General features: G+C 57.1%; 12 protein-coding genes across 12 annotated transcripts, besides 9 other annotated features; all 12 read right to left on the bottom strand.

Moving 5' to 3' along the window:
• Window positions 1–5: 5 nt before the first annotated feature.
• Window positions 6–73: a microsatellite.
• A 695-nt stretch (window positions 74–768) lies between these two features.
• Tco025E_03764 (importin-7) lies at window positions 769–4,422 on the bottom strand (the record flags this gene model as incomplete). The annotated part of the gene is made up of 1 exon (XM_029370682.1): window positions 769–4,422. The coding sequence occupies one exon, from the start codon at window positions 4,420–4,422 to the stop codon at window positions 769–771; it is 3,654 nt and encodes a 1,217-aa protein (XP_029229220.1).
• A 292-nt stretch (window positions 4,423–4,714) lies between these two features.
• Window positions 4,715–4,764: a microsatellite.
• Window positions 4,765–4,777: 13 nt separating this feature from the next.
• Tco025E_03763 (uncharacterized protein) lies at window positions 4,778–8,131 on the bottom strand (the record flags this gene model as incomplete). The annotated part of the gene is made up of 1 exon (XM_029370681.1): window positions 4,778–8,131. One exon carries the CDS (start codon window positions 8,129–8,131, stop codon window positions 4,778–4,780), a length of 3,354 nt encoding a protein of 1,117 aa, XP_029229219.1.
• Window positions 8,132–8,238: 107 nt separating this feature from the next.
• Window positions 8,239–8,274: a microsatellite.
• A 365-nt stretch (window positions 8,275–8,639) lies between these two features.
• On the bottom strand, window positions 8,640–10,757 carry Tco025E_03762 (uncharacterized protein; the record flags this gene model as incomplete). Its single annotated transcript, XM_029370680.1, has 1 exon — window positions 8,640–10,757. The coding sequence occupies one exon, from the start codon at window positions 10,755–10,757 to the stop codon at window positions 8,640–8,642; it is 2,118 nt and encodes a 705-aa protein (XP_029229218.1).
• A 370-nt stretch (window positions 10,758–11,127) lies between these two features.
• Window positions 11,128–11,784, bottom strand: Tco025E_03761 (uncharacterized protein; the record flags this gene model as incomplete). Its single annotated transcript, XM_029370679.1, has 1 exon — window positions 11,128–11,784. The coding sequence occupies one exon, from the start codon at window positions 11,782–11,784 to the stop codon at window positions 11,128–11,130; it is 657 nt and encodes a 218-aa protein (XP_029229217.1).
• Window positions 11,785–11,988: 204 nt separating this feature from the next.
• Window positions 11,989–12,017: a microsatellite.
• Window positions 12,018–12,055: 38 nt separating this feature from the next.
• Window positions 12,056–12,865, bottom strand: Tco025E_03760 (uncharacterized protein; the record flags this gene model as incomplete). Its single annotated transcript, XM_029370678.1, has 1 exon — window positions 12,056–12,865. One exon carries the CDS (start codon window positions 12,863–12,865, stop codon window positions 12,056–12,058), a length of 810 nt encoding a protein of 269 aa, XP_029229216.1.
• A 402-nt stretch (window positions 12,866–13,267) lies between these two features.
• Window positions 13,268–13,756, bottom strand: Tco025E_03759 (actyltransferase-like protein; the record flags this gene model as incomplete). The annotated part of the gene is made up of 1 exon (XM_029370677.1): window positions 13,268–13,756. One exon carries the CDS (start codon window positions 13,754–13,756, stop codon window positions 13,268–13,270), a length of 489 nt encoding a protein of 162 aa, XP_029229215.1.
• A 471-nt stretch (window positions 13,757–14,227) lies between these two features.
• On the bottom strand, window positions 14,228–14,935 carry Tco025E_03758 (uncharacterized protein; the record flags this gene model as incomplete). Its single annotated transcript, XM_029370676.1, has 1 exon — window positions 14,228–14,935. The coding sequence occupies one exon, from the start codon at window positions 14,933–14,935 to the stop codon at window positions 14,228–14,230; it is 708 nt and encodes a 235-aa protein (XP_029229214.1).
• A 367-nt stretch (window positions 14,936–15,302) lies between these two features.
• Window positions 15,303–16,781, bottom strand: Tco025E_03757 (F-actin capping protein; the record flags this gene model as incomplete). The annotated part of the gene is made up of 1 exon (XM_029370675.1): window positions 15,303–16,781. One exon carries the CDS (start codon window positions 16,779–16,781, stop codon window positions 15,303–15,305), a length of 1,479 nt encoding a protein of 492 aa, XP_029229213.1.
• A 237-nt stretch (window positions 16,782–17,018) lies between these two features.
• Window positions 17,019–17,039: a microsatellite.
• A 44-nt stretch (window positions 17,040–17,083) lies between these two features.
• Tco025E_03756 (uncharacterized protein) lies at window positions 17,084–17,884 on the bottom strand (the record flags this gene model as incomplete). The annotated part of the gene is made up of 1 exon (XM_029370674.1): window positions 17,084–17,884. One exon carries the CDS (start codon window positions 17,882–17,884, stop codon window positions 17,084–17,086), a length of 801 nt encoding a protein of 266 aa, XP_029229212.1.
• A 383-nt stretch (window positions 17,885–18,267) lies between these two features.
• Window positions 18,268–18,297: a microsatellite.
• A 98-nt stretch (window positions 18,298–18,395) lies between these two features.
• Window positions 18,396–18,444: a sequence feature (A-rich).
• An 877-nt stretch (window positions 18,445–19,321) lies between these two features.
• On the bottom strand, window positions 19,322–23,626 carry Tco025E_03755 (uncharacterized protein; the record flags this gene model as incomplete). The annotated part of the gene is made up of 1 exon (XM_029370673.1): window positions 19,322–23,626. One exon carries the CDS (start codon window positions 23,624–23,626, stop codon window positions 19,322–19,324), a length of 4,305 nt encoding a protein of 1,434 aa, XP_029229211.1.
• A 38-nt stretch (window positions 23,627–23,664) lies between these two features.
• Window positions 23,665–23,686: a microsatellite.
• A 576-nt stretch (window positions 23,687–24,262) lies between these two features.
• Window positions 24,263–24,688, bottom strand: Tco025E_03754 (40S ribosomal protein S12; the record flags this gene model as incomplete). Its single annotated transcript, XM_029370672.1, has 1 exon — window positions 24,263–24,688. One exon carries the CDS (start codon window positions 24,686–24,688, stop codon window positions 24,263–24,265), a length of 426 nt encoding a protein of 141 aa, XP_029229210.1.
• Window positions 24,689–24,742: 54 nt separating this feature from the next.
• Window positions 24,743–24,761: a microsatellite.
• A 505-nt stretch (window positions 24,762–25,266) lies between these two features.
• Window positions 25,267–25,693, bottom strand: Tco025E_03753 (large subunit ribosomal protein L18e; the record flags this gene model as incomplete). Its single annotated transcript, XM_029370671.1, has 1 exon — window positions 25,267–25,693. A coding segment is annotated over one exon (427 nt), but the record flags the coding sequence as incomplete, so codon positions are not given.

Raw genomic sequence — 25,693 nt, 5'->3', positions numbered from 1 at the left:
TTCGTTGTGTGTGTGTGTGTGTGTGCGCGCGTGTGTGTGTGTGTGTGTGTGTGTGTGTGTGTGTGTGTGTGTGGAAGCACTATTTCCGATGGTCGTTGCCGTTTCCCCACCGTCTGTTGGTTGCCTCGCTGGGCCGCCAGCACTTCAGCCACGGCGTGGGTGACGGAAAACGGCAACAGCAAAAAGATGCAAGCAAAAAAAGGCAAAAATGGCAGCATGAAGAGGCAAAAAAATTTTCCACAGCAAGGAGGCGTGGCAAAGGAGGCACTGAAGTCACAACCCCCACCTCTTTCCATTAGGAGAGGCAACAGTCAAAAACAATAAAAAAGATGCACAGAGAGAGAGAAAGAGAGTGGGGAAAAAAGGAAAAAGAGAGAAACGGAGAAGGCAGGTACAGAGATGTATTGACGTATACCCGCAGATTAGTTAACAGAGATGTGTCTTTTCACCGGTGTCTACTTGTGGCGCTTCACATCATCCTTCGCGTTGGTGGGCTTCTGCCATGAATCCATTTTCTTTTGCGTCATCACTCATTTATACTGCTCATCCTCCATTCTTTCCTTTTTTTTCTCGTTTTCGTTTCTCTCTTATTCGTTTATTTTTTTGTTAAAGACGTCCCTCTTCGTTGCCCCACGGATACACTCTTCGGCTCGCAGCTACTTCATCCTCCAGCCCCACCCACGCGGCGGCACTGCCCGGATGCAGTAAGTCAAAGCGAAGGATTGCTGCACATGAGCCGTGGTGGGGAAGACGTCAGAGTTTACTTCGTTACGCAGTGTGCCGCCTCCCGCGTGCCGCCAGCAGTTGCTCCATCAAGGCACTCACCTGCGTCACAGACTGCAGCTGCGGCTGCGCGCTGGCATCCCGCAGAAGCTGGCAGAAGCGTGTGGGCGCAGCCGCCGTTGTGTGGTTGACGGACTCCAAGAAAAAGGCCCACGCGTTACACGCATCAATCGGGCTCACAAAGTCGTGTTCGTCAAGAAGATTGTCCTCCTCGTCGTCCTCCTCGTCGTCGTCGGCGGCGGCGGTCCCCCTCCCCCGCGCAGCGGCGGCCGCCCCAAGCAGCGCCTGCAGTTGGCCGTCACCCGCCAGGGCCGACGCCGCGCCGCCCATGCCGTCCTCGTCGTCGTACATGTCGTCGTCGTCGCACTCGTCCTCATCCTCGTCCTCCTCGTCATAGTCGTCGTCGTCCTCTCCGCTGCCGCTCGTTTCATCACCGCTCCATTCATCCTCGTCGCGGCCATCCCCGCTCTCCGCGCCTCCCGCCACCTCCATGGCGACCAGTGCGCCCTCGCAATGACTGTAACTCGCCAGCACTTCGCCCTGCAAGACGCCGCAGAGCACCTCGTCGAGGACCGCTGACAGCGCCGTCTGCTCCGTCTGCAGCCGTGCGAGAGTTGCGACGGCCATGATGAACAGACGGCGGTCGTACGATCGCAGCATCGCCTGCATGGTTTCCTCCTGCACAAGCTGCACGTAATTTGCAAAGAATGGCAAGAGCGCACCCGTGCCGAAGAGAGTCCTAACAGTCAACGCGGCATTCGCAAGGATCGCGGAAAGAAGGCTATTGGCGAACAAGAGTGTCAGCGTGCGGCGTCGTCTCTCTTGACTGGCAGGGTCAGTTAATACGCGCAGAGTGGCCTGTATGATGTATTCAACGAGACTTTCGGTCACTGCTGTGGCGAATGCGTGGCCTCCCTCACGCTGCTGGAGCTGCCAGAGGTTCTGCAGAATCGAGTCGTACATCTTGGGTACAGCGGCAAGCTCACGCAGGCGCAGTATGTGGCAGCTGTGCATCACGGCGTCGCACATCGTGCAGACGACCTGTGCAGGCGTCATGGAGGCCACGTTCACCGCGAATTCAGGCACCGCACAGAGATCACTCAGCGGAAGGAGGAGGAACTGCTCGGGTGAGACGCAGACAAAATTATCCAGTGGGGGAAGCATTTGGCTAAAGTAGTCTACCGCACCTTGTACAACGAGTTGATGAATGCATGGCAGCAAACGCCACGTGGGTGAGGCGACAGCCGAACTCCGTGACAACATTGTGGTGAGTAGCATAAGTGAGGCATCCATGAATCCCAGGCAACCTCCCTTCTCCTTCGAGAGCACCATATACAGCATCGGAGCGATATGTTCCTGCATCCGCAGAATTAGATCGATCTGCTGTGCCGCGTTGGAGGAAGAGCCCATCGCCGGCTGCTGCGGAATCGCACGCACAAGTGTTGTGAGGGTCTCCAGTACTTCATCCGCGGCCATGATGCTCTCCACGGCGCCATCCTCCTCAACACCCATCGCGCCCATCCCTGCTGCACCGCTCTTCTTTATTGACTGCGTTTCAGGCACGGCGTCGTTGATCCCAGCGGCGAGGGCCCGCTCCAGGACCTGGTGAAAATGCTGCACCAACACCTCGGTGAGCTGCATCGCCCACTGCGAAAGAACATCGCGGTAGTGCTTGATCGTCTTGCGCAGGGTGCGGACGACGCCCTCACTGTCCATGAGGCGCATGGCGCAGAAATAGTGCTGAATGACATCACTGAGGCAGGGTGCGACGACGTCCCGTGCGTGCGGATGGCAGATGAGGGCGGAGAAGGACATGCAGGTCTGCATTCGCACCGGAATCTCTGGATCATGCAGAAGCGGGAGAACCTCCGCGAGAACACGCTGAAACGCCTGAGGACTGCTCCAGTGAATTTTAGGCGCAAATACGCTTAACACCAACACGCTACGGGCGCGCAGAAATCCAACAGGGTACTTCGTCGCGGGTGCCACGTAGTTTGCGAGGAGCCACTCCACCTTCTCGTCCCCAAAGCCAACGGAGTGCAGGACTTTGTTAAATTGGTAAATGGTAAATAAGGCGGCGTCCACAACGCGTGCCGCCTCCACGTCACCGTGCGCCGCAGCCGCGGTGTGCGTTGTGAGCCGCTCCAACACGTACTGGACAACGTGGTTCACAAATGCTGCATCATGGAATGGTTTGGAGGGTATCGCCAGAGCAAGCAGAAGAGCTGAGGAGACCACCTTCGCGCTGTACAAATCCCCCGCAGGACTCGTCTGCAGCCGCACATACTCGGCGGGGTTTAATTCCCACAACTCCGCATCCTCGACCGAGAAGGTGAGACGTGGGAAGATAAGCAACGTAAAGAGCTCCTCCGCGTTTGGTGCTATAATGGTGCGGTACGTGCTCCGTACAGCCACGGCCATGGTGAGAATCTCCAGCGACATAATGTAAGCCTTGGAGGTCAAGCGGCGCGGCATCGCATGCCACCGAACAACGTCGAGTGCCTGCTGCACAAAGCCTAGCAAGTACTGATCACAGAAGTGCTTCGCTGCCGCGCGTGCACGACGCTCACAACTCTTTGGTGAGAGTGCCTGCAGCAGCTTGAGACACAGGCCCTCAACCCACTTCAACAACTTCCACTCGGCGGACTCATGAAACACGGAAAAAAGGTCCGAGTCGTCACCGTCGTCAGTGGGAATGCGTAGACGGTAAAGAGGCAGGAGTGTTGTGTGGATCGCGTCCAAGACTTGACCAATGCAGTCCCTGCAGAGTCGATCCATCCCGGGCTGATCGCAGAGAAACAGAGGCCAACGAGCGGCGAGGAGTGAATCAATGCACTTGAGTGCAATGCGCAGACAGTGGGACAACTCTGTATGCCACGGGGACACCACAAACATGCGTTGTTCCGACCTTTTCAGGTTTGCAGCAACGGCGGCGGCAGCGGCAGAAGAATCACTGGCACCATTCATCTCTGGCGGTTGGCCTTTTGCCTTCAACTCCTGCACCCAAACTGATGCCAGCGTCTCCGTGAGTGACAGCAAGGATGGGCAAAGGGTGTTGATGAATTCCTCAATAACGTCAGCGTCGATGTTAACTGCATCCTCGTGGACTTTGCAGCAAGCCCGCAAGATGCCAAGAGCCCCTTTCAGGCGCAGTGTGGCGGTCTCCCGTGACAAGGCTGCGTCTGGCAAAACGCGTAGGCCCACAACACATTCGTCGAGTATTAGCCTCAGCTGCGGCATCAGCGACGGCCATCGATGTGGGTAATCGTACTGTATAAGCTCCCGCGTCGCAGCGAGCAGCTGCCGACGCACCAACTCTGGTACATGAGAACCACACTGCAGTGGAACAATGCATGCCCGCACAGCCTGCTTCGTCTCTTGAGTGAAATACGGCTGCCGGTTCCAATCGCTGCGGCCCAACACATTACGCACGCGGATGGATGCCGCCTGAAGTGCCTGCCGTGTCTCCGCGGGGACGCCGAGGGGCGGAAGCTCTTGGCACGAAAAATGAATGAGCCGCGTGATCACCCGCGGGTCAGCGGAGACGTGCGTGAGGGCCGCCTCGGCCTGCTCGCGCACAATTTTGTCGGCGGAGAGGGTGCCCACAAAAATATGTAGCAGCGCCTCGTCGTCCGGCATGGCTGCCCGGCCCTTCACACGGTCTTAACGCCCCCTCCACGTTGGTCAAAGTAGCAAAGGAGACAAAAAGGATGGCTGTGCGTGGGGCCGTGAAGTGGGGGGGAAGGGGGGGGTACGCAATTGGCTTACGCGCCACACAGAGGAGGAAGAAAGCGACAAGGCAAAAAAAAAAAAGTTGATGAAAATTAAAAAAAACCATGCGCGAAATGCAGCCAAGAAGCCACGAAGGAGCGGAACGAAAGCAAGAAAAACATCCGCGTTTCATTTTGAAACTCAAGTAAACTATATATATAAAAAAAAGAAAAGAGAAAAAGCAAGCAAACAAACAAAAAAGATAAGCAACGAAGAAGCCGACTCAAAGGCTGGGGCGCTGCGAAGACACAAACTGTCGTAGCAGATGGCGTTGTTCTGGATGCTGGATGCCAAACCGCTCAAGGGTCTCGCCTGTAGGCGTCTTGGAGAGAGGCACGCGGCCGTGCCACTGCACCAGCACCACAAGACGCCGCAGAGGCGCGGCCGTCACACGCTCAATGTTCACCAGATTTAACAGCGTCACAGCTTGCGGTCCACCGTACCACTGCAAGAGTTGGACGCGATGCACCGGGGAGAGCGCCTCGTACGCCGTCCGTGACATGAAAAGCCGCGCCACGGCCCTGTCGGCGCTGTTCAGCCCCATCATCTCCATACTGCCCCCCACAAAGTGCTGCACCTCCCTCGCAGAGAGGCGTAGCACGAGGCGGTACTCGCTCTGCAAATGCTTCTCGAAACGGACCTTCTCTGCTGCAGAATCAAATTGCATGCAATCTACCGCCCATGCGCACATGCCACCGCGGCCACACCAACCCAACATATCCATTGGAAGTGGCGCCGCATCCGCCTCGCCTGCATACATGATGTTGTGGTTGATCGTGTTGCTACTCTTGTTGTTGTTGTTGTTGCTATTACTGCCGCTGCTGCCCCCACGCTTGTGGATTGGCATTCCTTTCGGCAGTGAGCCAGCGAAGCGGAATTGGCGCTCTGCAGGAATGTTGAGGCAATCCGGTGCGCACAGCCGCGCAATTACATCGGCGTCTGCGGAAGTCAATGCATACATAAAGCGGCCATCTTGGGAGAAGTAAACATCCATGCACCCTCGAAGATAATTTCCCGTGGACTGAAACTCCTCACGAAGGTCAAAAACTTCCACAGATGCTCCAGTGTTTTTCGCATGCAATGGCGTGCGGCGGCCCTTGAGGGGACACAGAAGCTGACGCACAGGCAGCGAGTACGCCATGGTGGGTGGAAGCGGATAAATAACTGCCACGTGCCGTGCAAATTTTACAGAAGGCCCAGCCGCCTTAAAGAATGTGTGCAAAGAGATGCTGCACGCAAGAAAGACACCCCAAATGTCATGCGGGTTGCACGACGACCGCTGGCGCTCTTCATCCATTAAGAGTGTGGAGAGCTTAATGCCGTGCACCTCACGCATTGCCTCCAGCAATCGATGCTGATCTCGCGCACAAGCAATCCGCTCCCCCTCAGACATGGAGGCAAGCGGCCCTGCGATCCCAGCCAGCGGTCGCAGCGAAAATGAGGTGTCCGTCGACGCTATCGGGGACTTCGCATGACGCCTGGAGATGGACGCCGTACACAACTCCTCACTTGGGCACATCCCCCCTATAGCCTTTTTTCCCCTCGCTTGCTGAGACTCCATGAAAGGCATGCATGTGCCATCATCGCCGCTGTCGCCATCAGATTCCTCCGCGGCATCCTCGTCACTGTCACTCCCTAACTGCTCCATGACCTCGTAGGCATCAAAGCGTCCACTCTGACGCAGTCGACGGCACTGCTTCTGCAGTTCACGTATAAACCGCTCAGAATCCGTAAGCCTCGCCCTCAGCGACAGCCCAACCTCCCGCTCTAGCCTCAATTCGTCCTGCAAGAGTATGCTGGCCTCAGAAAGCCGGTGAACAGACTGAAACCACGTGTTATCACCAGGCCCTGTTCCCCCTTCAGCATCATCCGCAATGGCTTGTCCATGGCACGAGTTCTGACTCACAAGCGGTGGAGGATGTCTGCGCTTCTCCTCAAGCTGGAGCTCCAAAAATATTTTTTCACCCCGCACCTCTTCAAGCCGGCGCAGCACCATCGTCAGAACATCCGTGCGACAATTTGCGATGGGCAACGCAGGAACGGCAGAAGCGACGCCGAAATGAGCCTCGCCTGCGCGGCCCGCTTCGCAGAGTAGCAGCTCAATTGTTGAACGCATTTGCTCAATGGTCGATCGCAGCGCGGCCACCTCCGACGACCGAGGCACCGACGGAAAGAGTTGAGCGCCCCTCGCGAGTCCCTCGTCGTGGTCACTTTTCAAGGCCGTCACAGCCGTGATGATGCTCTCCAGTTGAAGGGTAATGTTCGTCATGTTAACCCCCTCCTGTTTCCACCCAGAGAAAGACAGAGAATGCGGCATGAGGGATGCCAGCCTCCCCACCTGTGAGTATACCATCTCAAGCACCGCGTCTCGCTCACGTAGCTCTCGCCGTGTCCTCTCTTTCTGACAATCGATTTCTTTGCCCAGCATTAATGCAGATCGGCGAAGCTCCTGCAACACCCGCATCGCGTACGTCTCAGGTGTGTTTTCCAGCTGTTTCCCAGCGCCGTCATGTTGAGCAGAGGCAGCGGCGCGAGAAACGCGCAACTGGCATTGCGAGGCGGCTGCCGCCGCCACCTCCTCCGTGGCGTTCAAAATTTGCTGCAATTGCGCGCCGCGCTCCTTCGCGTCGGCCAGGCATCGTTGAGCGCTATCCAGGGACTGCTCCCTCTCACACAGCCGCTTCGTAAGCCCAAACACCTTGCCGCGCAGCTCGTCCACCTGCCGCGCTGCCAACCGCATGACAGTGATCGCATAACTCGCATGTTCCGAGCCTCCTCCCTTGCACATTCCAGTTGTATTTGTGACACTTCGGGCACCTTCGGTCCCGGCGCTGTCGTCCGGTTGTTCCTCAGCAAGTGCGAAACTAAGCACCTCCGCCTCGTCGCGGACGGCGGCGAGGTCACCCCGTAGACTCCGAATAGTTTTGCGCAACGCATTCAGGCGGTTGTCCGTACCGGTTGCGGTCAGCAAACTTGGTGCAAAGGTGAATGTTGCGAGCCCCACGCCCGGCGACTTTGGCGTGACCTCGGCGAAGAAAGTGGGCGTCTCCAGCATAGACAGCCGTGCTGGTATGAGCTTCGACCAAATAGCCAGAAACCCCACTGTCTCCTGCAACGCAACGTACTCCCGCTCGAAGAACTCGTCCTGCATGAGACGCGGGTAGGTAGGGCACCCCACAGGCTGCCCAAAGCGCTCCTCGACATGGGCGACGCGAGTCACACGGTGTTGTAAGAGAGCCTCCTGCAACATCACGGTTTGCATCCGACCTCGCAGGAGCTCCGTTTTGAGGCGCGCTTCCATTGCAAGGCGCCACTGCGCTAACGTCATAAACTCCAACTGACACTCCAACGTGATTAGCATGCGCTGGTAACTCTCTTCAGCGTGGAGAGGTGGTGGGTGAGGAGAAACTCGCCTTGTTGGAGAACCGGCCGCAGACGCAACAATTTCGTTCTCGGAGTGCGCTCTTCTTGAATAATTCAACGAGTGGTTGACAGAGAAGGAGAATGTGGAGAGGTTCTCCGACTCCCCAGTGCTACAGGCAGGCGCTGGGGGAAGCACAAGAAGCACCTCGCTCATTTCTTACTGTATCGAGGGCACACTCACCTCACAGGCGGGGCGGGAACGTCGCAGTGATGCTCGACTGCAAGTAGTTATAGATGCACAAATATGCTGACGTTGGGGGATGTGTGTGTGTGTGTGTGTGTGTGTGTGTGTGTGTGCTTGATAAGAGTCAGTCACACGCGCAGAGGCGGGGAGGTTGACTGCTGCAGAAGACTCAGGCGCAGGACGCCTCCCGCTCGTTGGCGAAAACCCCGCCGCACAGGTCGCGTCGGCCACTGGCCACGCACGATGGCTCAAGCAAGCAATGGAAAGGCAAAGGGCCCTGCGTCAGCGTCCTTAACGGGCCCAGCTCTTCTTATACCGCTGGCAACAACTCTTGGCAGCAACTAGAAAGAAATAATAATGAATAAATAAGGCATAATAATCATTCTTTTGTTTTGTTTTTTTAGAAAGAAAAAGGCAAGCTGTCGAGAAACAAACGGGGCGTCGACAAAACTGATCTCCGTAGGAGGCCTCAGCCCTGTCAGTCGTCCAGCTGCTCGCTCGCCCGCGCTCTCTCCCTCGCCCTAATGCCAAGAAACGAGAGAAATCCCCGCACACGCGGCGGCGGCAGGTGTGAGCCGTGCGTCACGACGGTTAACATCATCGACCTCGCCGAGTGGCCGCGGACGCGCTCGATCGTTGGCAAAGACGGTACGACGCACCCACCGTCGCCGTACCACGCCGTCAACGTGGCGCGGTGCTGCTCCGAAAGTGAGCGAAGGGCGTGGGACGATATGACAAGCCGCCGCTTCGGCGCGGCGTCGCCGGGCGAACGCGCGACAACCTCCACGCACTCACCGGCAAAATTCTCCACCTCTGCGCGTGTGAGATGAATAACAGTGCAGTACGCCTCGCGCAGGTGCGAGATAAACGACTCCTTCTCCTCACGGGAGACAAACCACATCCCCTCCAGTGCCCACGCGCAGACGCCCGCACCAACCCAGCCAAGACTCGTGGTAGTAGAAAAGGAGGAGTAATAACAGAAGCAGTTAGCAGAGGACACACCGAGGCGGCGGCGCAGCAACTCCGCCATACGCGCTGTTGCCATACGTCGCGCCTCGGTAGAGGTGTCAGCGGCACCGCAACATAGATACATAAAGCTGCCATCTGCTGAGAAGGCAACGGCGTCGCCTGTAAAGTAGACGCCTGTGTCTCTGCCTTCAGCGCGCAAATCGATGATGTCAAACGAATCACCTTTTTCATCGGCCTTTGCAAAGAGCAGAGACTCGAGATGCTCCTTCGGAACCTCGCCGTCACGTCCAGGTGGCATTGGGTAGAAAACAGCCGCCCGTTTCGTCGCTCGTGTCCCGTTCATGTGGGTCCACTGATGCAGCGAGAGACTCTGCCCCGCAAAAAGACTCAGAGGCCGTCGTGAATATCGCTCTGCGTCGCTCTCGGTGGACAGACGAAGGAGAACTGGATGCACACCACCTTTGCAGTTCAACGTCGTAATTAAACTCCGCTGCTCATGCAAGACCGCCTGGTAAATTACACCGGCGCGAGATTCCATGAAGAACTCCTTGGGGCCAGTGTTTGAAAACAACGGAGAGGCTGACGACGACGAGGAAGATGTTGGTAGCGGCGGCGTTTTCACGCAGCCACTGTTGTTGTTGTTGTTGTTGCTGCTGCTTCCGTGGTGAACGGCCTCGTTGGTTCCTTGCAAACCAGATGAAGTGGCCTGACGGCTTAACGCATAAAAGTCCGCCCGTGTCTCTTCCAACCGGCAAACTGCCAATGTCAAGGCGTCAAACGTGCCATTCGGCGCCACTGTTGAGTTCGCTTCGTGGACCATGCCCACTTGCCGCAGCTCCAGTTCCCTGATTCGATCCTGCACGGCAAGTATAACTTGTTGTGGGGTGCAAAGCACGTTCTCACATCCACGCAGCGCTGAATACACACTTCCTCGACTGTCGTCGCAGCGTGCCTCTACTTTGGCGCTTGCCGCCAGGTCGTTCAAGGAAGCGCAAACCGCGTTTAGCTCCCTCTTTATGGACTCCAGTCGTGCGGTCTGATGCTCCACCACGCGCATTGACGCCCGTAGTCGGTCCTCCGCGAACCTCTGCGCCTCCTGGGCGCGTGAAAGCTCCAGTGCATGCACCTCCGCCAGGAACTCCTGCATTTCCTCCTTCAACAGTTTCTCCGCATGCTGCAGAGAAACTTGGGCGTTTAGCGTCTTCTCACCTCGCGCCGTGTTGAAGCAGCGCTCCAAATGAAGTAGCCGACGCAGCTGGTACCCCGACACTTCCTCTCGCACTGTGAGCTCACGCCCTCGTCGCCGTTGCTCGCGCTGCAGAGACGCCAGGTGACAACTGATGATTTGGTTCGTGCGGACTTGACTCTCGTCGAGTGCAATCAGCTCACGGAGGGCAGTTTCCACATCCTCCAGCTCGTGCAGCTCGATAGTCGCGTCCGGGCGTTGCCCCCAGTCCCCCTCCACAAACTTGCGGATCCACTCATAGAGGGCCACGTGGGTGTGGTGCGACGCGGGCGATGAGGCAATGAAACCGCTGTCCGGCACACTCGGGTCCCCCACGCCGGTTTCAACGACAGCGCGCGGAGCACAGAACATACAGGGCTCCACAAGAATGATCTCGCTCATGACTGTTTCCTTCACTTGTCACACTTAGCACGGATGTTCTCATCCCACGGTTCCGGGAAAAAATATTGACAGGAAGGAAAAGAAAAGGCGAGGCAATTAGACAGCGGATGAAAGGGGGAAACGGCAACGATGAGGGGGAGGAAGGGAAAGAGTGGTGGGGAAGGATGCCATAGGGGTCGCCGTTTTTTTTTTTTAAGACACGAGGAATTCCTGACATGAGCGAATCGGTGGGTTGGTCGGTCGTTGTTTTCTTCTCCTGCCCTCCCACCCACCGCCGGCCCGGAAGAGGGCATAGTTGGAAAGAGTCACGCAGCCCAGAAGATGGAATGGACGCAGCAAAGTGTACCCGCCGGGTAGACGGCGAGCCGTGTCATGAGCCATGGGTGCCGCCCGTGTTCCGCACCCGCTCCGCAATCTCGTTGAGCTGCATCACATGCTTTGAAATCTGCCGCAGGTGCTCACCAATGGCGGTGAACTCCCCCTCCAAGAGCTTGAAGTGGCGTGAGACGTCCTGAAACGGTCTGTCGGTGAACCCCGCGTCATTGCTCCATGGCGGCGGCGCCGGCGCCGGCGCCGCATCGCTAAAGACGGCCTCCATTGGCCCCCCCGCTTCTTTGCCCCTCTGCTCCAACGGTGTACCCGGCGAAAAGCTAGCACCCAGCTGTGGCGGGGTTGCAACGCCGTCCTTCACTGGCTTGGCGGCGCCGCTGCTCTCCCGCCCGTGGGAGTGCGCGGTTGCCGCGGTGCTGCTGCCCTCTTCGCTGTTGTTGTTGCCGCTGCCGCCGCAGGACTGATCCGCGCCGGCAAACACCATCGCCCGCATGAGGTGGTCCTCCGAGGTGCTCGCGCTCAGCAACCCGCAGGTCTTGTAAAAGACTTGGGTCTCGATGTCCGAAATTCTGCGGAGCTCGCGGACGAAGTTCTCTTTTGTGGTGGCCGTGCCGAAGGCGTTCATGTGCCCTGACGCAAACTCCTCCTCGATCTCGCGGAGTTCCGCCTCCACGCTGTTAAATTCATTTTGATGCATTTCTTTTTTGTTTTGTTTTTGTAAAGGTGCACGCACGCAGGGGGAGAGAAAAGCACCATCACGGACTTCGCATGGCAAGGACAAAAACGAAACACCCACCCACACAACACGCAAGCCAAAGGGAAAACGATGTTCAGTGAGTCAGCACGCACGCATAAACGCAAATGCGTAGATCTCCTAGTGCGAAGCAGCCTGTTTTACCCTTCTCTCTCTCTCTCTTTCTCTCGCTCTCTACCACTCAGGCTCACGCAGCCTCTATTTCTCTGCACCGCTAAGCGACGTAGTTCTCCACGTTCAGATTCGGCACTAACTGGCGCAGCAAGACGTAGCCAGACAAAGACTCCTTCGTGATAGTGTCAATGGTGGAGCGGAGCACGTTCACCCGCTCCTTCGCATCGCGAAGCTTCACATCCTTCCGCTGTCGCGCCTCTTCCTCTTGACTCAGTTGCAGCTCACAGAGCTGCCGTTCACGCAGCAGTCGCTCCAGTTGAGCGTCCAAGTCCGTCAACTCCGCTCGCAACGCATCCTGCACCCTCTGATGCTGCTGCAGCAGCTGTGCCACATCACCCACCTCCTCCACAGCGCTCTGCAGCTCCTCACGGTACACGCGCACGCGGCGATTTGTGCTCAACAGCCGCCTGGCGTGTCGCTCCGCCAGCTCTGCGCGTTCCCCGCTGCATTGACTATAGATAATCTCACGCACCTCCGCTGGAAGCGGTCCCTCTAGCACGGACAGCGCGTGCCCAGCCGCTGGCACAACAGGCTGCTGCAGCTGCGGCAGCAGCGAGGAAGAGGTCTGCAGACCGCCAGGGCCTGCGTTGCCGCTGTGTCCATAGCCTGCCGCCGTCGCATCGTCTTTAAACTGGCATAAAGAAATCATCGGCGACGACGCCGTGAAGTTACTTGACAGGGCGTATTGCGAGTCCTCCAGCTCCTTCTGCGGCAGCAGCAGCAGCTGTTGTTGCTCCTCCCGCTGCGACGGTCCGCCAGTCGACGGACGCCCCGATGCGCCCCCCCGCCGACGTGGGCGGCTGGCAGAAGTGACGGGGCCACGGACAACAAGGCGATCCGGCCGATGCATGTTGCGTGAGACACGCCAACGACACTAAAAGCAACGAAAAAAAAAGCACGAGAAGGTTTGGAGCGCGCCACGCCCCCCCCGCCCTGCAAACAGAGAGGTGTAGTGAGGAGGAAAACAACAACAACAAGAAAAAAAAAGCATGCAGAGGCGGCACACCCAAGATGGCAATCCACATAAGCGAGAAGGTTGAGAATAAACAAAAGAAAGCGAAACAGCTGGAGCGTCAATTACGAGTTGTAATTCCCACCCTAGTTGTTGGCCGTGCCCTGAATGGCCACAAGAAATGTGCCGCTCCACGGCGCGGAAGGCAGACCTAACAGGGTGCCAGAGCAGCATAAAAATAAAAATAAAAAAAGGTACGTTATCTTGGGCATGCGTGCAGGGCGCGAGGCGCCACAGGGCCTACATCTTCGACATTGTGAGGTGCGATATGTTGGCCTCCATAAATTCCTCCGATGTCTCGTGGTACCCAAGTTTTTTGTAGAATTCCCTCACCGGCGCCTGCGAGTGGAGGACGAGCGCCGATACTCCCATCTTCTCCCTCGCGTACCTCTCCACCGCCTGCATAACGAGAACGCCACACTTTTTGCCCCTGTACGGCTTCAGTACGCACACACGCTCGACCTTGGCCACGGGCGCGTCGTATGCATGAACGCCGCAGTGTTTCACAACACGAAGTCGCGCCGCGGCGGCTGGGCAACGTTGCTTTCGCTGCCGCATTGGATCTCCCTCATCGTAGAGGACAAAGTGCACAGCGTGCGCGTCGTGCTTGTCCTTTTCTATGGAGACCGGTACTCCCTGCTCCTGCACAAAGACACGCATTCGAATCGATAACGCATCGCGAAACAACTCACTTCCTTCGCCCTGAGAGCTGCGCACGACAAACTGCATTGCCTCCGCCTTCTAGCTACTATAGCCAGAAAAGAGAAAATAGAAAGAAAAAAAAGCAGTGCGAAGAGGGCGAAGTTTGACGTCTACAAGGCCATTCATTGTTGTTCCGCCAGTTGGCCTTGCCGTCGCACCTTTTTCCCCCTATGGCCGGGAAACAAAGCGGGGGAAGAGGGAACCTGGAGTAAAAGCAACTTGGAACGTAGAAAAGAAGAAGAAAACATGTGTTTCTACTTCCAAAGACTTGAGGTGACGCGCACAAACGAGTGCAACTGTCCCCCCGCCCTCGTGGTATTCTTCCGGCGTGTCCCCCACCACCTGCTCCGCCCGGAGAGGTACATGCGCACCGACGCAGGGGCAGCCGCTGGACGTACATTGACCACCGCGAGGGAATAGATGGCTAGGGGCGCAGAAGAAGCGGACCGGCCCTCTTCTCGCTGCTGTTGTAAGGCCCAAGGAATCACCGGCGTGCACTCAATACTTTGACACTATCCTTTCAAGCATGCAGACCTGTCGCTGCAGCCGATCGATGTCCGCCACGTTGACTCCCGCCTTCTTGTATAACCGCGCACGACGGCGTTGCGCCACCGCGTCCAGCATCGCCTCCCACGTGAGCTCCTTGCCGTAGTAGCAGTGGAAGACGATGCTCGCCCACACTACAGTGTATCCAAGGAAGTAGGTCATGGGCTCCACGAAATTCCAGTCAAACACGATGAAGACCCAGCGGAAGAGAATGAGAAACTGCGTCAGAAGCAAGGCGAGGGTTAGGTAGCGGAGCAGTGGAACATAGTGGTTGTCCACGGCCTCGTCGATGCGGAGCTTTTTGGCTAGCAATGGCGCAACTTCCTCGCGCTTCTCACTCAAGATGCGTCGCAAGTCACGCACGACACTGCTGGCGCCCGAGTCGTCAGGCAGAAGCATGTCACGGAGAACCGCATTGAAGGCGGCGGCATCCGTGACTACCGGAACTCTGCCTGCCGCCGACGCGCCGTAGGTGTGAAACAGCGCAGTGGACCGCGGCGTCAACTCCCCCACAGGCACCAAAGTCACCCCATGACTGCACCTCCGTCGGGGAGAACTGTGGCAGTGAAGACGGTGACGCCTCGGGCAAAGCGGATGGATGGAGCGCAGCAGTCGAACGGCCCCCGCCCCCGCCACAACTGTTGTGCCGCGCGCCCCCATGCATAAACAAATTTCCCTTTTCGCAGGCACCAGCGTCGCCCACCGCCTACTAAACGCCGCGGGGTTCCAAGTTGCACGAGGCGAAGAAGGCAGTGGGAGTCGGGGGGGGAGGAGAAGGTAGAAGAAAAAAAAGCACAGCTAAAAAAGGAGCCAAGACCATGAGAGCTCTGGACCCCCAAGCAGCCCCACGCACATAGACGCACAGAGAGTCAAGAGGGCCCATCGATACACAAACAGACCCACATGTGTCACATCTCCCTTTCGTTGCCTTTGTGTTTTCCTTTCGTTTTTCGTGCTACTCTTGTTTGCACTTTCGTTGAACTTTGCCTTTGCGTCATTGGGGGGAGGAGGGGGGGATGGGCCGTCGCTAAGTGTCGTATCCGGGACGTGTGAACATCGGCCGTGGTAGGGCCTGTCCGCGGCGAAAATTGAACAGCTGCCCCGTAATGGGTAATCTCCGACGCAGAGCCCGCAGTGCACAATCACCCGAGTCCCTCGCGGTCTTCAACACAGCGTCGTGGATACGCTGCTCATGCTGCTGAATAACTTCCATCACGGCGGAGCACAGCCCCCACGTGTCGGTGGACCCTGCCATCTCGCCGCCACCTTCCGCGAAGATGTTCACAGGCCATTCGGGCAATGGCGTAGGTGGCAACTCCTCCACGACCTCCAGATGCATATTGCCCTCCTCGTAGTAGTGCGCGTAGACCTGCGTCTCACCCTTGACGCACACCCGCGCCTCGGACGCGGGGTTGGTGGTGCACTCCACGACAAAAATGGATTTCCAGCGCCCGCACCACATGTTGCGCGGGAATTGACGCACTGCCGCCGCCGCAATGACAAGCGACTGGCAATCCTCTCCGCCATCGTGAGAATGTGGCTGCAGAACGACCATGCTTCCTGCGCAGGCGGTGGATGTGCAGGGGACCCCAAAAAGTGTTCGTGCGGAACCCATTGGGTGAGACGGCTCCCGCGTCCCCGCCGCGCCCCGCTCTGCCTGCGGGGCAACCGTCTCAGCCGCCGCCGCCGCCGCCTCCCCAAAACACGCCTGTACGTAGCGGGCAACTTCCTGTTGAAGCAAAAAGCGGGTGTGACCAAGAGGCCCACCGTGAAGGCCTGTGGCCTGCTTTTCAGTCACCCGCAGCACCTCCGGCATTGTTGGTGCTACAGTCGACGTAAACGGGATAACGCGCAAACACAGCTGTTCCACAGGGTCAACCTCTATGTACATCTGCAGCGCCATATCAAAAAAAACATGCTCGAGTTTGCCAAACCCCCCCGATGGCACAATATCAGCGAACGGGTCAAACGGTTCTTCCTCCTGCCGCTGAATTGTCTGTGGCTGTCTGCTGCCAGAAGCCCCGCTCTCGCAGACGTCGAGTTCCGTGTCTTGACAACTTTTTTGGCTGGCTCTGTCGCTGCTAGGAATAGAGGTGAAGTGTTGTTGCCGAAAATACTCCTCCACATCCCCTGCCACGTTGCTAGCATGCAGGCGACGCATCTTGGCAAAGCATCTTATACGTGTCCCGAGGTGGTTCTGCCGCCCGGCCAAGAAAGAGACGTGGCCGCTGGCAACCGTAGCAGGTCTGTTGGGTTCCACAAAGCGAACTTTGCTCTCGTGTCGCTTGGCGCACGCAGCAGGCATCGTGAAAGGTGTCAAATGCCGCATATGGTGTTCCATGCAAAGACGTGGAATAACCTCAAAGAAGAGGTGGTCATCGCCTGTCACCACACGAAGTGCTTTGACGACGCCCTTGAGCTCGCCGGGCGGCGCAGCAAGAACGAAATGACGCAAGATGTCGACAGGGTCAACGGCCTCCCTCGCCGCAGCGCCACATGCCGACATCGCCGTGCTCTGTGCGGCCCCCACGTCTCGCCACCCCCCTTCCTCCCACCTGTGCACATGTGCAGAGCGTTGCGTCGTTGTTGGTGGTGTTGTTTTGAGTTAAATGAAGAGAAACAAGCGAGAGGGAAGCAATCGGCAGAGCTGTAACGTGAACTGTGCCCACGCATCGCTCCATAGCACCAACGACATCGCGAGAAGCAGCCTCCTCCCCATCAAGACGACACACACACACACAGCAGAGAGAGAGAGAGAGAGAGACACTTACAAAGTTCCCTCAGGTTCCTCGAAAGAGTCCACTCGCGTCATGAATCCAACTTCGTCCCAGATATGAGCGCGCCGCTTACAACACCCAGCCCAAGTCCCATGAACAACCGAAAAAACATCCCACCGCTGTTCCACGTCAGCAGCATTCCCATAATGCCATAGCCGCCCAGGCGACCCGCGGTCCGCAGCCAACGCCGCTCCTCTGGTGACTGCCGCAGCTTCATCGCCGCGCTCACCAAGGCATCCACCTGTTGTTTGCTGTAGTGCCGATAAAAACTCGGATCCTGTACCTCAGCCGTCTGCCTTCCGACACTCAAGATGCCGTTAGGGTCCAGAAAATCCTCGTAGGATGCCGTAAGTGGCGCGGCGGCCGCCTTGGATGAAACAAGGCGGCGCCACCAAGAAAAACGCTTCCGCGCTGCCTCTTCCTCCTCTCGCTGCTTCTGCATGTGCTGCCTACATGCAATAACTGCCATGGCACGTTCACGCTTTATCGCGCGTGCAACGCTCTCCTCTGAGCACGCCACGCAGCCATCGTAGTGGTAGGCATACGCCAATCCAAGAAGAGCCCCCACTGGGGTGCTGTACCCCGCGCTCGGGTAGAAGTAGTGGTGCAGCTTCGACAAGGGGCGGTCGGCAAAAGGCAGGCGGGGGCGGTGGTATCCATAGAAGTACAAGATAGAGAAGAGATAGCCCACAGGAACGAAGCAGCGGATTCCTTGCATCGCGCGAGACTCCATCAGAATAACCCCCGGCTGCTCCGTGCTGCGCTCGCACTGCAGGAAGAGAGGATAATCGTGTGGATTAATCTGGTAAAACAAGATGGAGAATCGCTCCATCGCTTCTGCAATCCCGCATGGAAAAAAGAGACTCCCCTACTCCTTTCTTCAGTAATGCACTGCCTCTGCCGAGTGTGGGTCAAGGCAGAAACAATGCACATATACTAACGTCAGAGAAGAGAAATGAGGAGAGACACAAAGACCTACGCCGAGTGTGTGGGTCCCCGCGAGGAAGAGGGCCGTTGTATCACATGTCTACTTTTTGCCTCTCCCCCGCAGCAAGGACGGGTATTGCTACTCTCTAGGGTGAAGGAGAGCATGGGAGGGCGCAAGTGCCAGTACCCTCGGTTCTGGCTCCTTTTCCTCGTCACTCCCCTCGGTCTGTCTGTCACACGTGCCGCCGCCATCCCACCCCGCCCCCCGCCTACTCACACGTGCCCTCGCACACATACACACACACACACACACACACAAAAGCCCGCGACCGTCTCTCCTTCATCCGCCACGCGCCATCATCAGCCAGGAGGGCAGTGGAAGAAAAACACAAAACGATGCATGTAAGGTACACATGTATATAAATATATATTTATATTTATACATATATATATTTCTATCCTTATCGCCCGCTCCGTTGCTCGGCTAACACCACATACAGAATGGAAGCAAACGGGGGGGAAAAAAAAGAAGATTCACTCATAACTTTTTTCCTCTTTTTTTTTTACTTCACTTTGTGCAGGCGGCGCACAGCGGCGGAGAGAATTAAAAAAAAAAGCTGGGAAACAAAGTGAGAGAAATGGACTGGCGGCGTGCATGTAGACGAAATTGGGGGGCGAAGCTGACGCCAAGCACATCCCCCCCCCCCCCACACACACACACAGAACGAAGAAAAAGAAAGAAAAAAAAGTAAGGCGACCCCTACCTCGCCATTACGTCCTCCTCCTCCCTCGGCCACTCAGAAAGGAAACGGAAACATCAGGGGGCAGCCGCTGTCAGAGCAGATGTGCTGCCGTGACTGGTGGGGCAGTTAGTCTGTCATTTTGAAACAACAATGCCCCCCCACATTTCATTGGCGGCAGAGGCGGAAACGTGCATGCGGGTATTGTATTCATCTATTCATTTCATGGCCATAACCCTCACTCCGCTCCTGTTTTTGGAGGAGACAAAGAGGACAAGTTGCTCCTCACCCACCTCCCTCTTGCCCCAAGCACACTTACGCAGAGCACTCCCTGTTGAGCATCGGGTTATCGGCATCCGTGACCACTGCTCCTGCGTTTATGGGTTTGCTTGCGGGTTTGTTGCCCTCCTTCTCACGCGTTTTAGTGAGGTCTCCCTCCTCCCTCCTCGGAATTAGCTTAAATAGTTACGTGCAGGAAGTTCAAGCTATACATTTGCAGCCAACGAAGCGGCGCAATTAAAACAAAAGTGTCTTCTGCCATCCCGCGCAAAGGCGCATAAAGCGCACACCCCAGTGCCCCACTTATCCACCCAGAGTCTCTCTCAGTTCATATCGTGACAAAAGCCCTTGCAGTACCGCTCAGCAATCGGACCCCCGCGGCACGCCGGAACGAAGACTTGACCAGTCTCCTCATTCACCACCACATCTTCTACGATGCGAGCAATTCGGCCTTGTATCTTCTGGCAGTAGCGCAGCAACGCCGCACTCTTTGCACGCACCGTCTCCACGACTTCGGCAAATTCGTCAAGAAGCGCCATCAGCCCAAAATCTGCCGCAGTCACAGTGTCGCTGGGGTCATGTGATGCAAACAGTATCGGAGTGGCCTCTGTTCGCTCGGCGTATTGCACGTAAAGCCCAAAAAGCATCACCCACTGCATACTTCGCTCTGGACTAAGCGTATCGCCTTCATTGTTACGACTCAGCTCACGCGAGCCCAGCGAGCCACTGCGAGTAAAGCCAACCGAACTCCCTACCGTTGTTGTCGACGTCCGCCCTGCACCGCCCTCCTGTTGCGACGAGAGAATAACAGAACGCAGCTGCGTGGATTCCCCGTGGACATCCTCCAAAAAGACACGCCAGTCGACCACCTGCTGCTCCAAGGCCTTAAAGTTGTCTTTGCGAAACACACGCGGCTGCTCATCGCTGTGAAACAGGAGCTCCTCAAGACACTCGAGGCATTCGTAGAGTAGATGCATTGAGACGCGCTCCCAGTACAACATTCCACGCAGTTTTGTGGCGTCAATGAGAAATTTCTCATTCGGAATTAAGAAAAAGCCACCAAAGGCTTCCCTCGCAATTCCCTTTTGAAGGTTTCGCCCAGACTCTTTAAGTGACTCACGAATGTGTGAGGCGACTGACTCCAGCTCAAGGCCTATGCTAACTAGACGAGCCGAGTCGCTTCGTGCCGCCACCGCGACACCGCTGGACGATGCTCGGAAGTCGCTGGTGGCGTTGTTCACGGTTACACTATTACTCTTGGAGCTGCTTGCGCCATTGTTATGGACTGCCTTCTCCGGGGCGGCGAGGGCGGCGGTGTCGCGTGTAGCGCCCATCATTGTGTTATCTACAGTACCCTCTTTACTCTCAATATCAGGCAAAAGAACCTCCGCCATCGCCATGACGGACTCCTTTCTGCAGACATCCACCATAACCTGCGCCTCGCGCAAGTGCCAGAGGACGCCAAACTGCATAAAGTCCTGGAAAAGATCAGGTTTCTTTCCACCCTCGTATGGAACGTATATAACTTTCTGCGTTTCTTCCAAACAGCCCCAGAATTTCCCAACATCCCTCACAAATTCTTCAACGGAGGCAATTTGATCCTCAACGATGCCACGCATTCGCTGCGGCCGCATCGTCGACACAGTCATCGCGGTGGACTTTGGGGAGAGCGACCGTCCGCTTAAAAGAGTACCACCGTTTTGAAGCAACACACGCGTTGTATCGAGACCTGCATCATGATTCATGTTTCCCGATGTGGAATCATAGGGGGCACGTCGCGCGCCCTCGTCGCCGTGTACAAACTGCTGTGCCGACAGCAGCCTCGAGATAAGTGTCACAAGGCTTCTCATCAGCTCTGTAATCTCCTTGGGGGAACTTGACACGGACACCGATTCAATCTGTTGCAGTGATTGACTAAGGAGCTGAATATGTCTCTGGGCATACAAGTGACCAGAGGAATCACAGCTGCCGTCGGACGAAGCCACGGCAGCCGCAGCAGCGGCGTCGGCGTCTTCGAGTAATCGTTGTGCCTGCGTGCGAAGGGCCTGTTCTATGCGCGTAATACCGTTGATCAGCGCGGCATTGCGCTCCACAATTCGTGTATTGTGCCGCTGCAACGTTTCTAGCTGTCTTCGGTGGGACTCCCTCTCGCCCTGCCCAGATCTCGTGATTTGGGCAACCCAGCGCAGCAACGACTCCGGCGGAATTTCCGAGCCCCCAACACTGCCCGTCTCCTCTAATTTGCTGCTATTCATAATCTCTGTCACACTATGTGGACATCTATCTGACAAGAGTTGTGGTGTGGCTGCCTCACTGCCAACATTGTCACGTCGTGCAATGCTCTCACGGACGCGGGTGGAGTTTGGTGGCGCGGGCAGCAATGAAGCAGCTGCACTTTTGTGCAGACGCTCCACGGCTGAAACGATGACGCGCCCCTCAAGGGATTGGTACTCCCGCTCAATAGCTTCCGACTCCTCCGCATCGAGGGAGAGCCCTAATTGGTTGTTCATTGCCATGCGAGAGACTAACGCGTGCAACTTGGAGAAGTCGTCTAGCAGTGGACGCGAGGCGCGCATTTGAGCGAGCAACGACTTGAGATCCTCCGTCTTCTTTTCAATGTTATTCAGCGAGGCCAGTAGTTCTGGGGGCGTCGTCAGCTGCACCGCGATGTTTCGCTGCTCCACACCACCGTTGAGGCTACTTTTGTTGACATTGCGGCCGTAGTCTGGCTGGATGGCGGCGGCGGTGCTTCGATTCGTGCTGCCGCTGACCGCACTGGTGGCGGCGACGGAGACGTATTTATTATTGTTAGTGCTGCTGCCAGAGGTATACAAGTTGGGGTAGGGGATGAGCGTGCTGTTGCCGCCGCTGCTGCCATCCACCCTTGAGAAAACCACGGCGCCGCGATGCGGCGGCAGAGCGGTGGCATTGCTCTCCTCGCGTATCAGCAGCCCCCGCTTGCCTATGGCAAACGCGACCGGACAAGGCGAGATCGCCGCCAAGGGCGTAGACGCGGCAGTGGCATTGGCGGCGGTGACCCCCTGCTGCAACGCGGCCACTGGGCGCCGCGTGCTTGGGGCGTCGAGGGTAATCTTGCGCTGCTGCGGAACCGACGCTACTATTCCGCCCCGGCAGAACGCCTTGGAGTCCTCGTAACTGAACACTGAAAGGAAGCGCTCTGACCGCCCCGCCTCCTGAGCAGCGACGGCAAAAGGCACTGCGGTGAGGAGCCGCATCCCGACGGATGTCACGCCCCCTCCCAGTGGACCTCCGCGGAAGAGCAGCGACGGCGCGTATGGGTCGCTGAGGTCGATGAGACCAATCGCCTCCTTTGTGCACTGCAGCCACTCACCGTATCCGGTCACGAGAGCCGTATTCTCCATGAACGTCATGGAGCTGATGCTGGCGTTGATGACGGCAGTTATTTCACACGTTGCTGGGTCAATGGCGGCGAGGCTGCGTGTGAGTGCAACGTAGACGAGAGTAGCCGGTTCGTAGTACGCGATAAAACGCATCTCACTTCGCATGCGGAGAGTATTCTCCGGCTTGTCAGGCGACGGCTTCGCCACCTGCACATTGTTCCCGGCGGCGTCAAAGACGCGAATGTACGCGTCGTCACTGATCGTCCACACCTGCTTACAGCTACGCACGTAGCAAAGATCCGAAACGATGGTGGCAATGTTACGGCTCTTCAGACGACGACGGGTTTGTGGATCCCACACCTTTAGCGCCTTATCGTAGCCGGCGGTCCACACCTTGCCAGTGCCAAGGTACCAGAGTCCACTAATAGTCTGAGCATGTGCCCCTTTAATGACACCTGAGATGCTAAAATTCGTGAGATCTACAATTACAATGCTGCCACGGGTGATACCACACCACAGCACATACGTGTCCGCCTCATCCCCCTCATTCATCTGCGGTTTTGACGCAGCTGCATGGCTTGCATGATGTACAGCGAGAGAAGACGGTTTAAACGACACCACCTTTGCCGCTGGTACACGAACCACCGCCATGGCGTGCACCTGAGTAACATCCACAGTTCGGCTAATATTTAGCTCCGATCCCTTAAAATCTAACATTGTAACGGGATCATCGCCAAAGGCAACCCATAGAGAGGCACCATCAGGCGCAACAACCGTCGCCCGCACCGGCAATCCTGCCATCATACGCGATACAGGGCGTAGAAACTTCACGTGCAGCGAGTGCGCTGGGGTTGGGCCCTGATTCGGAGATCTACCACCGCGGAAGTCGGTCATACTATGAGGGGCCCCGGTGTTTACGGCGTTGACAACATCGTTGCCGGGGGCCGCAGGAGGTGCCGTGCTACCGTGGTCTACAAACGTGTTATCGTCCTCCGCAGAAATCCTTCTGTAATGCGTCGTCGGCACCGTCTCTGCCTCCGCCGCCTCAACCCCCGCCGACCCCTCTTGAGTAACGGAGTCTTCGTCAGAGTCGTTGGTGTCGTTGTTGTCGCCGCTCCTCTCTCGTGCCACTGTGTACACCGGAGTGCGAGACTCCGCCTGCACGGATGCCGGTGGGAGACGCGCAAACTGCTCCCCCACGCCCCAGCCACCGCCCGTCTCAACGGTACCGAGGGGCAGCTCCGGGATGAATGGTGCCCCGCTCATGCCGAGACGCTAGGACGTGTACCAGAGATGCTTCCTGCTGTGTGTGTGTGTGTGTGTATGCGCCTGCTAACACGCAGTGGATTCCGCTGTCTCCCACAGCCCTACTCTTCGCTGGTTTAATGCGAACCTCCACACGCTCACTCATAAAAATAAAATAGGGGAATCACCAGAGAAAAGAGCGAGGAAAGAAAGATGATGACAGTTGGGGCAACGCAGACACGACGGCAGCGGCGCTCGTCCCACGGAGCAGGCAAGTGGGAGTGCAGTCACACGCGGATGCACATGGATGTATGCATACCGCCCGTGTGCACACCTCATGCAAGGCAGAGCACAAAGGGCTCAAGCAGCGAATACATGAAAGGGGGAAAAAAAATGGAACAGTAAAACAAAACAAAACAAAATAATATTGCAGCTTCTTTTCCCACGGAAAACATTGCCATCGAAGAGCACGCAATTAAGTGGACGTGGAAATGCACAGTACACGCAGTGGCCGGAAAAGCTCACCTGAGCCGTGTCGTCAGGAAGAGAAAGCCCACAAACACGTGCCCCGTCACACCCACGCACACCTACACCGCAGCCTCGTCATTCCTCCGTCTCCCGTCACTGATGGTGCTGGCGTTATGGTTCCAATCCAGCTCAGTTCAGGTGGGAGAGGAGAAAGTCGAGCGCCCTTGTCCGCTCGCCGAAGTCGCGCACCGCCACGCAGGAGCACTTAAATGTCTTCTTCAGCTCTCCAGCGCTGTCCAGCTTTGCGAGGCCCGCCCACTGTGCAAGCTTCTCACGCTCCTCGACGTTGATAAGGTCAATCTCACCCTGCTTTGCGAGTGCCGTGATGAGCTTCTTGTATTCCTCGTCCTCGCAGTCCTCGGCGAGGACGCAGAGATGCGCGGTGCGGCGGTCAAGGGCCCGGGTGACCTCCGAAAGACCACGAATGAGGCCGTTGACCTCACGCGACTTCTGCAGAACAATACGGAGGGCGTCTTCGAGGTTTTCCGGCGTCGCATCCACGACGGCATCAACCACCACCGGAGCATGCTCCAAGACTGGTGTTTCCTCTGCCATGCTTAAAAGATGTTGCCGCTTTGGGAAAGAAACTTTGCATGCGTGCACATGTACGTGTGTGTGTGTGTGTTTGGCATGGCCCCATGCGCATACACACGCGAAAAAGCAACAGCACACGGTGGGGGAATAAACGACAAAAAAAAAAGAGAAGGAAGGAGAGCGTGTGCGTCGGTGCGCATTGCAGGTGTGGAGATTAATAGCATTGTGCATGAATGCGGCAGACAGAACGTCCGCGGTCGTGAGAGGTGTGAAGAACTCCCCACACACACGCAGACAAAACCGTCGAACGGGTGAGAATTAAAAATAATGCGTAAATAACCCCCTTTTACTTTGTCTTTCTGAGTGGCTTCGGATTCACCCCACGCACTTCGCGCCTCCGCCGCTGCCCAGTCGGGCCTGACTGACAGCAGCGAAGAGGAGAAGCACAGAAAGGGGCGACGACGAAAACGGCACACAGAAGAAGTAAAGAAAAAAGAGGAAAAACACAAAGAAATAAAAACAACAAGCCAACATGCCTTGTGTGTGTGCAGGTTGCACCTCGCTCACTCCTCCTGTCGTCTCGCTGCCCATCAGCCCCGTCACTTGTGGCGGAAGGCACGACGGCGGCTGCCGACGCGCTGGCGCTCCTTTCCGCGGTTCGATGTGAAGGGCTTCGCGTGGCTGCCGGGCACACCCGCCGCTCCAAAGTGCTTCACCGACTCGCGCCCAGACTTGCGGCCGCGCAGCAGGAAGGTGTTCTTTCCGGTCGGCGCCACCATTGCGAGCTGGTCAAACGTCAGGCACTCACCACCAGCGCCGGTGATGCGTTCGCGGGCGCTCTTCGAGAAGCGAAGCGCGCACACACGCAGAGCCGGGATGCGGATCATGCGAACGTCGTCAAGCACGTCACCGACGACGACGGCGATGGGGGCCTTCTTGCCCTTCTCCAGCCACACCGACTTGCGCCTCATGCAGACGGCAATGCGGCTCAGGGAGACGGGGGCGCGGTTGTTGCGGCTCTTCAGC

The sequence above is a fragment of the Trypanosoma conorhini genome (genome assembly GCF_003719485.1).
Source record: "Trypanosoma conorhini strain 025E chromosome Unknown Tco_14.4_contig_00177, whole genome shotgun sequence".
Taxonomy (NCBI): Eukaryota; Euglenozoa; class Kinetoplastea; order Trypanosomatida; family Trypanosomatidae; genus Trypanosoma; species Trypanosoma conorhini.
This window is presented reverse-complemented; position numbering and strand designations above follow the sequence as displayed.